The following is a 13,104-nucleotide window of genomic DNA, read 5'->3' as shown; positions in this document are numbered from 1 at the left end:
ATTGCTAAATATTTTTACACCTAGCAGGACCAAATTGCCTTTTATAGTATTTATTAAAGACCTTTAAACAGTTCCATTGGTTTCCCTTCTTTTAGATATTCACAATCTAGTACTGTTGAGATTTTCACACTTAAAGCTATTTTAAGCCTAACATTAAGTTTGATGTGACAAAACTGACATGGAATTGAGTTACCTTAACAATATCATGCACTCAAAAAATTAACAAGGCAAAGCACAATAGTTTGCAACATTTTTCTTTCCAATTCTTTATTCTTAGTGTAAGATGACACTCAGCATTAAAAGAAACAAATACCCATCTTCCTCCCCCAAACAGACATCTCCCATTTTTCTCCCTCTGCCAAATCCCCTCTTTGATATGTAAAAGGGCCCCCTGGATCACTGGTGGAAATTGTTCTGGGATTACAGGCAATAAATTCTTAGGGGGAAGGAACTAAGAACTTGTTTCCCTGCTCAGATAATAAATTTCCAATTTTAATCACTGATAGGGATCAATTCACAATGTCTTCAAAATCACACACTCTATTCTGCTTGGATTGGGTTTTAAAATGGCCACTTTTTTTCCTTCTCCAGTTTGTCTGGGAGCTTCTGAGAACTTCCTTCCATGATTTCTTGATTCAGCACCCACCCCCTCAGACACATGCAGAAACCTCAGTTGATCTCCCTTTGCCCTCTCCATCTAAGAATGACAAGAAAGCAGCACAAATTAAGTAATGTCCATTTCTTTCCCCTTAAAACTTGTTTTAAAAGCTGGTTTTGAGTCTGTATAGTTTCTGAGCTGTTGTTTATCTGTGAAGCTATTTATCCTTTCTTCAAACCTGAATGTAAGTCTGGGTGGGTGAAATACTCTTGGCAAAGCATTCCTTTTTTTTTTTTTTTTTTTTTTTTTTTTGTGATTTTTGGGTCACACCCGGCAGTGCTCAGGGGTTATTTCTGGGTCCAGGCTCAGAAATTGCTCCTGGCAGGCACAGGGGACCATATGGGGCGCCGGGATTTGAACCGATGACCTCCTGCATGAAAGGCAAACGCCTTACCTCTTGTTGAGTTTTGTCACTAGCCCACCATTCCCTTTGGGCTTTAAGGGTTTGTTGTGTGACTTTGTGCTGTAAATCTTAAGAATGTGTCTTTGAATTACTTTCTCTTTTTGATCTTGCTGCTTTTGTATTTTATATACTATCCCTATCTGTCTGGGTTTGTCATTGTAACTAGGTTGTGTCTAGTTGTAGATTGTCTTCTTTGTATCTCTTTTGGGCATGCAAGATTTGGATGCACGCACTATTTACCTCTGGGTGTTTTTCTGCAATGATTGCCTTTACTACTGATTCTATATAGTGTTTTTCTTTCTGAGTCTCCAGTGATTCTTTTTTTCAGTATGAATGTTGGATTTTATTCATTATTATTTTTTAAATTTTGGGGTCAAACCTGGGGATGCTTTACTACATTTGTTGTTGTTTTTTTTTTTTTGATTGGCATATCTTTATTTTTTTTCAATTTCTTTTTTTTAAACACCATGATTACAAATATGATTGTAGTTGGGTTTCAGTCATGTAAAGAACACACCCCTTCATCAATGTCCCAAATCTTCCTCCTCCCCACCCCATCCCCCGCCTGTACTCTAGACAGGTTTTCTACTTTCCTCATTCATTCACATTGTTAGGATAGTTCTCAATGAAGTAATTTCTTTAAACGCAGTCATCATTCTCTGTGGTGAGCTTCATGAGGTGAGCTGGAACTTCCAGCCCTCCTCTCTCTTGTCTCTGGGAATTATTGTAAAAATGTCTTTCATTTTTCTTAAAACCCATAGATGAGTGAGACTATTCTGCATGTCTCTCTCTCTCTCTCTCTCTCTCTCTCTCTCTCTCTCTCTCTCTCTCTCTCTCTCTCTCTCTCCCCCCCTCTGACTTATTTCACTCAGCATAATAGATTCTATGTACATACGTGCATAGGAAAATTTTATGACTTCATCTCTCCTGATGGCTGCATAATATTCCACTGGGTATATGTACCACAGTTTCTTTAGCCATTCATCTATGAAAAGCATCTTGGTTGTTTCTAGACTCTGACTATTGTAAATAGCAGCACAGCAATGAATATAGGTGTGAGGAAGGGATTTTTGAATTGTGTGTGTGTGTGTGTGTGTGTGTGTGTGTGTGTGTGTGTGTGTGTGTGTGTGTGTGTGTGTGTTCCTAGGGTATATCCCTAGGAGTGGTATAGCTGGATCACATGGGAGCTCAATTTCCAGTTTTTGGAGGAATCTCCATATTGCTTTCCATAAAGGTTGGACTAAATGGCATTCCCACCAGCAGTGAAAAAGAGTTCCTTTTTCTCCACATCCCTGCCAGCACAATTCTCATTCTTTGTGATGTGCGCCAATCTGTGGTGTAAGATGGTACCTCATAGTTGTTTTGATTTGCATCTCCCTAATGATTAGTAATGTGGAGTATTTTTTATGTGCCTTTTGGCCATTTGTATTTCTTTTTTGTCAAAGGTCTGTTCATTTCTTCTCCCCATTTTTTGATGGGATTTGATGTTTTTTTCTTGTAGAGTTCTGTCAGTGCCTTGTATATTTTGGATATTAGCCCCTTATCTGATGGATATAGGTGAATAGTTTCTTCCACTCAATGGGTGGCTCTTGTATTCTGGACACTATTTCCTTTGAGGTGCAGAAGCTTCAGCTTAATATAGTTCCATCTGTTTATATCGGCTTCCACTTGTTTGGAGAGTGCTGTTTCCTCCTTAAAGATGCCTTTAGTCTCAATGTCATGGAGTGTTTTACTTACGTGTTGTTCTATATACCTTATGATTTCAGGTCTGATACCAAGGTCTTTAATCCATTTGAATATTACCTTCGTACATGGTGCTAGCTGGGGGTCTGAGTTTGCTTTTTTGCAAGTGGCTAACCAGTTGTGTCAACACCACTTGTTGGAGATGCTTTCCTTGTTCCATTTAGGATTTCTTTCTCCTTTATCAAAAAGTAGGTGACTATATCTGGGGAACAATCTCTGATTACTCAAGCCTATTCCACTGATCTGAGGGTCTGTTTTTATTCCAATACTATGCTGTTTTGATAACTAATGCTTTGTAATACAGTTTAAAGTTGGGGAAAGTAATGCCTCCCATATTCCTTTTTCCAAGGAGTGCTTTTAACTATTCAAGGGTGTCGATTGTTCCAAATAAATTTCAGAAGTGCCTGATCCACTTCTTTGAAAAATGTCATGGTTATTGTTAGAGGAATCACATTAAATCTGTACAATGCTTAGGGGAGTATTGCCATTTTAATGATGTTAATCCGGCCAATCCATGAGCAGGTTATGTTTTTCCATTTCTGCGTGTCCTCTTATTTCTTGGAGCTGGGTTTTATAGATTTCTTTATATAGGTCCTTCACGTCTTTAGTCAAGTTGATTCCAAGATATTTGATTTTGTGTACTCCAATGTTTCTTAATGTTTCTATTGCATTTATCAATGACTTCTATTATCATCTGTTCACCATACTTTGAGGATTTTTCCCATTGTCTGATAATTTAAGGCTTTTTTCCAGTTTCTTCTATTATGGAGTTGTGCATCTCATCTTCCAGTTCACTGATTGACTCCTCAGCTGCTGTTACTCTGTTGGAGAGCATTTCCAATGAGATTTTCATTTGTCTACCATGTTTTTCAGTTATTATTTCAGTTTGGAGTTTTCTCATTTCTATTTTCATATTCTTCTGTAGTTTCTTCAGTTTGTTGTGCTCTTTCTTTGAGACTCTGAGAATCCTCCATATTTCTTCTCTAAACCCCTTATGTGAGATGTTCAATAGTTGTTTGGTATTTTTTTGGTCATTAGAACTACCGTTTTCTTTTTTTTTGAAATTTTTTTAATTTATTTTTAAATATGTGAACAATGATGCAAAGAAAGAGACAAGGTAAAGTTACAGTGAAAGGGCAATCACTCAAAAACAGAGTTCTCAGAAGAAATCCCCCTGCCGACACCTTAATTTTGATCTTATAGTCAAGGAACATTAAGAAAAATAAAACTGAATCCACGTACAATTACTTTGTCCCTCAAGTCCCCAGATTGTAGTACATTATAATATTTCTTAGTTGTACACCAAGCAATCTAAAGCCATGAAATTTATGTAACTATTTAAACTTGAAGGCATAGTAGTTTTTTACATTTCCATGCACTTGCATATTAGTTTAAGTTAGCCTCAAAAGTTTAAGTGTTTTTTTTTTTTTTTAAGATTTAGAGTCAAAGGAGCACAGTAAAAATGGTGTTAGAGTGGCAGTTATCGTTTGCATAGGCTCACCAAAATATGGGGGACATGGGAAGGAAAAGCCTTGGCCTAAATACAAGGAGACCCTACCCCTGAAGTTTCCTGGCATAAGACCAACGCTAGGCTCCAGGCAGACTAGTTTGTCCAATCCTGGTCATTGTCTGTAGTGCCCATACAGTTATATTTTTCACAGTCTCTGTTGTTGATCTCACGTTTCTGTATTTAAGGTCCTGGAATCTGTATATCCTACATTGAAGTCAGGATGGTGCGAGCCTCCTCTAATTTCCACTCACTATTAAAGGGCAATGCAGAAAGCCCTGTTCAGTAAGCAGGTCATTATTGTTGTTAAGTCTTCTCAGTGTTAAGGGAAGACTCTTTTGAGTAGATCAATGTCAGAGCAGCAGTAGGGTCTTCCCTGGTAGAACTACCATTTTCTAACCATGGTGGAGGCCTGCATTGTTTCCAGATTATCACGCTTGTGGTGTCGTGTTTTCTGTGTGTTGTGCTGGGGTTGACTAGAAGTGTGCAGTCATGGAGTGCTCCTTTAGCTCCTCCCTCCAGGTGGGATCCCCTCATCTTCATTGATATGTGCTCTCCTGGTGGGGGAGGAGGTGCCAGTCTTCAGAGAGATGTGCATCTAAGTGCTGCTGATGTGTTGGGGTGGGGTCCACTTGCCCTCGAAACAGTTCTACATTCTTACCTCCTTAGCTGCAAATGGAACATTAAATTTATATTTTTTTTAATGTTTCAGAACAAAGTAGAAGAGATGACTTAGAAGCTTTAGGTCATATGTTCATGTATTTTCTGAGAGGCAGTCTTCCTTGGCAAGGTTTAAAGGTAACTTAATATAAAATTATACAAATTATTAATCTTAAGATTTTTCTGTTTTTCATATGTTATAAAATTGCCATCTTCTGAAGATTTTTTTTCTTCTTTAGGCTGACACATTAAAAGAGAGGTATCAGAAGATTGGAGATACTAAACGAGCCACACCAATAGAAGTGTTATGTGAAAATTTTCCAGGTGAGGAATGTCTAAGATGTGTTTATCTGTGGAAGACCAGTACCTTAATTTTTATTGTTTAAGTTTGTTTTTCTTTTCTGTGCTTGAAAAAGTAAGATCATAAAATATTATGTAGTAGTTGTCAAGGAATGTTGAGATAGCTCAAGTGTTAGGAGGACTTGTCTTGTATGTGCAAGGCCCTGAATTCACTCTTTTTACTCTGATAGGAAATGCACTGTAGGCTCCAAGCATTACCATGTCCTACCATTGAACTCTTCAGCCTAATTAGTGGAGTATTGCCAGAAGTGATTTATTTGTTCCCAAAGCACAGCTTGAAGACAGTCCTTTAGTCCCCCCACCCCCCCAAATCTGTTAATGTCTCATGATTCCTTAAATATTCCCCAAGGACTCCTGGGTGTGGCTCATGATCTCTGAGCACCACTGGACCTTTTCACCATGCTGTTAGACCTATATTGCCTGTCTCATTATTGACAGAAATATTTTGGATCTCTCATTGTGGGTGACTGTTATCAAAAACAAAACAACTCTCAGTATTTTATTCATACGCGCCTGCGCGCGCGCGCGCGCGCGCACACACACACACACACACACACACACACACACACACACACACACACACACACACACACACACACACACACACACACACGCTCTAAATATATGCTCTCTAAAATAGGAGAAAAAGCCATTATTTAGTATTGCCAACCAAAATAGCTTGTAGTTTGGGTCTCTTGATTCAGTTGTCATTAACTTTGCCTTGGGTATTTAGGTTGGCCATTTTTTTTATTTCCACTCAATGCTCTTGAGATCGCTTGGCCCCTGGGTTTGTAGGAAGATATAGAAATATGAGGCAGAACATGATGATCCATGTTCTGTGGTTCTGTTATAATAAAAAAAAAAAGGCGGGTGGGAGCCCCTGTCTGGAAGCTATAAATAAATAAAATAAAAGAAGAAATAAACAAATGAAAAATAAATAAAGGAGGGGCAGATGTGGCAGGGTTTTTCTTTCTTTTCTTTTCTTTTTTGTTTTGGCACAGTAAATATTGGGGGAAATTAGAAACAAAATTTCTTGGCCTAATAGATACAGGGTGTCCCTACCTTTGAAGCATACTGTTATGGACGAACTGCAGGCTACGGAGGTGTTAGTAGTCAAACCCCAAGGACATTGTTGATGGTGCCAGGAAACTTGCTGCTCAGTTAAGCACTGTACTGTCTTAATGGGTATCATTTGGCACATTTTAAGTTATGAATGGAGTGGTTGTCAGGGAATAGTGGTTGCTGGATTCATTCTTTCAACTTTCATTTTCCATAAAGAAGTTTATACCTTTGTTTAGTACCTTTTTTTTTTTTTTTTTTTTCATTTTTGGCTGATACCATTTAGAAACTGTGTTGTCTGACTGGTGGACAGTAGATCTTACACCTGCAGGCTGTCACCAAAAGAAAAAGAGCTCTTAAATAATTATATTCTTCAGGTCAATGCAAAAGGCAGAGACCCCAGAACTCATCTCTCTGTAAGAGAGGCCCATTGGTTTGTTTTTTGTTGTAGCCAAATAGTAAGGCTTCTAATTAAGCAAAAATCTAGGGTTGACTAATAAACCTTTTTGGGGAGACCTCTATCAGTTATTTTCTTCCTAATATCCCTCTGCCTTGCTCCAGAAAACTCTCTGTCGGAAGGAAATCATTAAAAGTATCTGATGCCCTAGTTTTTTATATCTGTTGTCATGGTTTTTGTGCCTGCCACTGATAGGATTCTTCTTGATTACCTGGCTGGGAAGGCTTGGGGAGGTTGTGACCTTGGACCCACTGGATTGTCACGTCACTGTTGCAGAGACAGTTCTTGGCAGGTTGCCATCTCCAGTGCACTGAAAAGACAGCATACTGAACCTCACCTAGTCTCTTTGTGTAATTGTACCATCTTTTTATGCTTGAGCAACTTTAGGTTTGGCACATTCCATCTCCTGTAAGCCTGCAGTGGGATCTCAGGGAATGAAAAAAGTGTGGGACATGACCTATACATACTAGAACTTGGTGCAATTCACCTGTAGAAAGAACTCCCTCCCAGAAATGTGTGTGGGAGCTAGGGAAGGAGACAGAGGGAGAGAGAGAAAGTGTGAGTGTGAGTTTGGGAAATTAGAACACTGTGTGTGATAGTGTTTGGGGGCCGTTAGAACAGAGTGTGTGTGTGTGTGTGTGTGTGTGTGTATCTGTGTGTGTCTGTGTGTCTGTGTTTGTGTGTGTGTGCACGCACATACACTACACAGACGGATACCTTCAGATCATCTGCTTTTTGTAGCTCCAACAGCTGCAGCACTTTCTAAGACCTATAAATGTTTATGACTTGGTGGTACTATAAGAATCAGATATTCTGGGGCCAGCGAAGTGGCGTTAGAGGTAAGGTGTCTTCCTTGCAAGCGCTACCCAAGGAAGGACTGCCGTTCGATCCCCCTGCATCCCATATGGTCCCCCCAAGCCAGGGGCAATTTCTGAGTGCTTAGCCAGTAGGAACCCCTGAGCATCAAACGGGTGTAGCCCGAAAAACCAAAAAAAGAAAAAAAAAAGAATCAGATATTCTTTCAAAAAATAAAAAAGAACTAGATATTCTGAAGGTGTCATTAATTTAATGCAAACCATGGTATCACAGTTAAGGTGGGAAGGGATATAAAAATTAAAAAAAATAAAAATAATTAAGGATTTTTAGATACTAAATAACTTTAGTATTGAATATATAGGTAATTATAATCAGAATAATTTTCATTTTCTTTCTAGAAGAAATGGCAACATATCTTCGTTATGTAAGAAGACTAGATTTTTTTGAGAAACCAGATTATGACTACTTACGAAAGCTTTTTACTGACTTATTTGATCGAAAAGGATATATGTTTGATTATGAGTATGACTGGATTGGTAAACAGTTGGTAAGTACTTTGTGCTAGAAAAGATTTTATAACCTGAAACAGATTTGCTTTACAGCTTGAAAATAATTACTTTTGAAAAGTATTAATTGCATATGCTTTCACAAACTTTAGATATAAGAATACTAAGATTTTTCTTGGAACATCTGTATTTTGATTTTGTGCCATTTATTTTATTTTAATGTGTAGTATTTTTTTTTTTTTTTTTTGAGTGGCTGGTTACCAAACCCAAGATTTTACACACACAAAGCAAATGCTCTACATCTAAGCTGTTCCAGCTTACTTTTTGCTCTTTAGAATGATGTTATTTTTTTGTTTGTTTTTTGTTTTGGGGCTACACCCAGCAACGCTTAGGGGTTACTCCTGACTCTGCACTCAGAAATTGCTCCTGGCGGCTCGGGGGGCCATATGGAATGCTGGGGATTGAACCCGGGTCCATCCTAGGTTGGCCATGTGCAATACAAACGCTCTACTGCTGTGCGATTGCTCCAGCCGCTTTGATATCTTATTGTTCATTGAGTTATTATTGCCAAATACATATTTTTGTTCAGTGTGAATGATAAATTTATTATTTTTGTTATATATTTATTAGCCATTTTCAAAATACTTAAAATGAACAATTATGTTTTTATCTAGCAGGTTAGGTTACTTTTGGAATATATTGAACCATGTTTAGGTTTTTTAAGTTACATTTAAGGGGATGAGTTGATAGTATAGTAGGCAGGACATTTGCTTTGCACACAGCCAGCACAGCTTTGATCCCTGCCATCCCAGTTGATCTTCCCAAGTTCAATTTTCTGGCACCGCTTATGGTTCACTGACCACTGCCAGAAGTAATTTCTATTGTTTTGGGGCCACACCCAGTGATGCTCAGGGGTTGCTCCTTGCTTTGTGCTCAGAAATCGCTCCTCGCAAGCTTGCGGATCATATGGGATGCAGGGGTTTGAACCTGGGTCCATCCCGGGTCAGCCACGTGCAAGGCAAATGCCCTTCCACTGTGTTATTGCTCCTGCTAGGAGTAGTTTCTAAGTGAAAAACCAGGAATAATCTTTGAGGCTTTCAAAACAGACCAAAACAAAAGCAACAACAAAAAAATAAAATTGCATGTAAATTTTATAACTAAAGAGATGTCTTGATTATAGTTGTGGATTGAATGCTCATCACATTAAAATATTTGTCATTATGTATGATACCAAATGCCTGTTTTACAAAATCTCCTCTTATTGTGTGCACTATTTGCAAATATTTATCCATATTTGAAAATACCAAACTTTCAGATTCAGGTAGTTTTGAGCTGTTGAATTAAGTATTTAATTTTTATTCTTAATTTTTCACAGTCACACAAATTGTGTGTATTTGTGATGCAACTTTGAATATAATTTCATTATATTAAGTTCTGAATTACATTTGAAAAGTTTTTAAATGTACATAAACTCCTGAGAATAGGATTAATAGTGAACTTGTTAAGCTGATTAAAAATTGCTCTTATTTTTCTGTTATATTTAGTAGCATTTAAAATTTCTGTTTAAGAGAAATACAAAGTCACTAGTACTTTTTATTTTATGTATTTATTTTTCCCTGCCCCTAGTAATTTTTATTTGATAAAGTAAACTGACAGTAAATATTTGTTGGGCTGTTTTATGTTGTTATAAAGTACTAATAAAGTATTACAAATATTTTACAAACATTTTAATAATAATTTTCCTAAGACATTACCCAATTTTGTTTTAATTTTACCTTGATGTCTTTTTTGGGAGGAGGGCACTGCTCAGGGTTTAATACTAGTTCTGTGATCTGGGATCACTCCTGGAAGGGGAATCATATGTGTGTCAGGATATTGAACCTGGGTGAGTTGAGTGCAAGGCAAGTGACTTACTGACGGTGCTATTGCTCTGGCCCCAATCTTGTTATTTTATAACATTGATTTTAGGTGAAATATCTGGAGCAGAATGTGTTCATATGAATGTTCTTGTATTGTAGCCTACTCCAGTGGGTTCAGTTCAGCAAGATCCTGCTCTATCATCAAACAGAGAAGCACACCAACACAGAGACAAGATGCAGCAATCCAAAAACCAGGTTTGCTGCCCTTTGAGATATAAAATGTCTTAGTTTGCTTTTATCACTTTCTGAAATTTATGAATCTATTTGGTGTTCTGCTATGCATACATGATAGTTCTATATGTGTGAACATATGGGCATGTGGTATGCATGTGCACAACACACATTGAGGCATTGAAACACATATTTTCTTTTATACAACTGTATGCATAAACCTGTTTAGGATGGAAAACTCATTTCCAGTGAACTTTGTTCCCTAATTGTTATTAGTTTAATAATATTAAAGTGTTCAACTATAAATTTCTAATAGTGACTTAAATTATGAATTTTGAATAGTACTTAATATACTGTTAGAACGTTATTATTTGGGTACCTTGTTGGATTGAATTGTTATGGCAGTTTATTATACTAACTACAGTTTAGTTCATTGTATTATTTGCTTAGTTTTTTCTATTTGAAATTGTTCTTACCTTGCCCTGGGTTTGATCCCTGATACCTCAAAAGAAAGAAATAAAATTGATCTTTCTGCCTGTTGTAGAAATGCAGAAGTGAGGAAAAAGGATGTCCCATAGAAAATGATTTTGTGAGGAGTGACTAAAAATCTTAATTTCTCCAGAAACTAAGCTATGTCTTGATATGACTTGACTCTAGACAGATAAATTATTTAAAGCCCAAGTTGTCCTCATCTGTGAAGTAGAAATAATATGTAACACTAGTTTATAGTTACTTTTCAGTAAACCTCAACTCATCATGTAGGTTTATTATAATTAGTTAGATCACAAGTACATTATAAAGCTAAATAAGCTCGATTACATATAACCTAATTGTTCTGAAGGATCCTTGGAATATGTTGAGATTAATAAATACTTCATAGAGAAGATAAATTTGAAGTTAGCAGATAAATGAATAAATCTTTAAAGGCAGGTGAAAGAATGTGAACATTGAAGGGGAGAGTGAGCAAGTAATTAAAAATGTAGGATTTGTTTGCATTTAAGTTTGCTTGAAATATTTTGAACAGAGCAGATTCAAGGTAAGGCATAAAAGATCAGTGAGTGGGCAGTGTTTCTATTTTCTGGATAAGGCAATGGAAAATGATTGATATTTTGAGCCGTCTATCCTTTTTTTAATTGTAGGAAAACTCTACTATAGCTTTCTCTGACAAAATTGATTGTGGTCACTTGATTTTAGTGTCTTTAGAATTCTTATAACAATCATGTTTGGAGAAGGATAGTGCATTATCTTTCATCTAAATAATGGTAAATCATTGGTCCCAACAGTGTTCAAATCGAGGGTTAAACTAAAGAACATCATTTATTAAAAATTATAGCAAAATTTCTGCATTAGGGGAATATTTTATAATATGCTTTAAATATAGCCAATCAAAAATAGTTTTAGACTTATCTTAAAAAACACAAGAACAGAAAAGTAGCTTAGATATAAATTACTTCAAATATAAAACATACTACTTAATAGCTTGAGTATTCTGATAAGATGCTATAATAGGAAGAAGTATTCATAGGTTAAGAATGGGAGTTTGTGTTTTATAAAATAGTACAGAGTTAATTTCTCAAACATACTCGAAAATTTATCAGTAATTTATTCAGTGCTCCAAGTCTTTAGATTCAAAGCTATGAGGGATATTAGCTATTGAATACAAAAATTTATTGTTGAATTATATTTATAATATATTTGAGTTTGCCTTTCTAGATATTTCAGACATCACTAATGCAATTGTGATTCACCAATGGCAGGAACTCACTTTTCTGTAGATCTGTTGTACTATCTGTGGGCATGTTTTTTTTCCTGTATGTTAGCCTTTAGGTTAGGTGATACATGTCACCAGGAGAGAAGTGTTGTTTATCTGAATAAAAATTGTGAAATGTTTATAAAACTTTGAATAGTTTAAGTTGTATTAAAAACTCATAGTTCACAATCCCAAAGGAAAAATAGATAATCCTTTAAATGACAGTAACCTTTATTTCCAGTTAAGCAATTTATAGCTTAGAATGTTATTGAAGTTTCAAGGGATTCTGAAATTTTATAGGCATGTTGGGTGCATATAAATGCTTATTCTGAGGCAAGGGTTCAATACTTTTTATATTTTTAGATGTCCATGAACTTCCCAGTGTTGCTTTATGCTTTAGATATTTGTCTCAGTTTTAGTACCGTTTTTATAATCTCTTAATTTATTTTCTTTCATTTGTTTTATTATAAGTTACAAGTTTGTTCAATTCTGGTTATAGATTTGATGAAAACCTTAGAAATATGATAATAATTTTGATGAAATCATGCCAGAGTAGATAGTTTTGCATTATGCTATTAACTTAGTTCTGAACGATCCATTCATTGTTTCTAACTAAATTTGATCATTCTTTTACTAAATGATTGTCTGGCCTTATATCTACTCTTAGGTTCCCTTATACCTCAGAATACTTAGGATTTCAAGGAAGATTTTCTTAAAATTTGGTTAAAAAAAAAAAAAGATTACTAAAGGTTTTAAAAAAGAAGAATTGTGGTGAGGAATGAGGAAATATCATTGGCAGAGTGGTAGATTCAGAATTTGAGGCAACTCTGCTACTTTTATGCCTAAGAAGTATTTAACATTTTAGTGTTGTCATCAGTAAAATATGGATGATACTCTTATTTTAAAATGTGATTGGCACTCATGAAGCAATGAATGCTGATCCAGACATGGAATAGAACCATGGTACTGTATTCTTCCATAGTCTCTTTATTAATTTTTACTACATTTTCCTGAAGAAGAGAAAGTGATCCTTTTAAGCAACTACTAGTTCTGCTAATAGTCTTTTTTATTTCTGTGTGGTTTTTGCCTTGTGAA

General features: G+C 36.1%; 1 protein-coding gene across 5 annotated transcripts in view; it reads left to right on the top strand.

Moving 5' to 3' along the window:
* The window catches only part of CSNK1G3 (casein kinase 1 gamma 3), an 86,843-nt gene that overhangs the window by 51,974 nt on the left and 21,765 nt on the right, over window positions 1–13,104 (top strand). For 3 of the 5 annotated variants that reach the window (XM_049771398.1, XM_049771397.1, XM_049771395.1), the window contains exons 6-9: window positions 5,024–5,109; window positions 5,211–5,295; window positions 8,062–8,210; window positions 10,188–10,283. In XM_049771398.1, the coding sequence (XP_049627355.1) occupies window positions 5,024–5,109; window positions 5,211–5,295; window positions 8,062–8,210; window positions 10,188–10,283 (416 nt within the window). The remainder of the gene's footprint in view (window positions 1–5,023; window positions 5,110–5,210; window positions 5,296–8,061; window positions 8,211–10,187; window positions 10,284–13,104) is intronic. The other 2 variants (XM_049771399.1, XM_049771396.1) reach the window with 1 other exon arrangement.

The sequence above is a fragment of the Suncus etruscus genome, chromosome 4 (assembly GCF_024139225.1).
Source record: "Suncus etruscus isolate mSunEtr1 chromosome 4, mSunEtr1.pri.cur, whole genome shotgun sequence".
NCBI lineage: Eukaryota > Metazoa > Chordata > Mammalia > Eulipotyphla > Soricidae > Suncus > Suncus etruscus.
The sequence above is the reverse complement of the archived record's forward strand: the minus strand, read 5'-3'. Positions and strand labels throughout refer to the sequence as shown.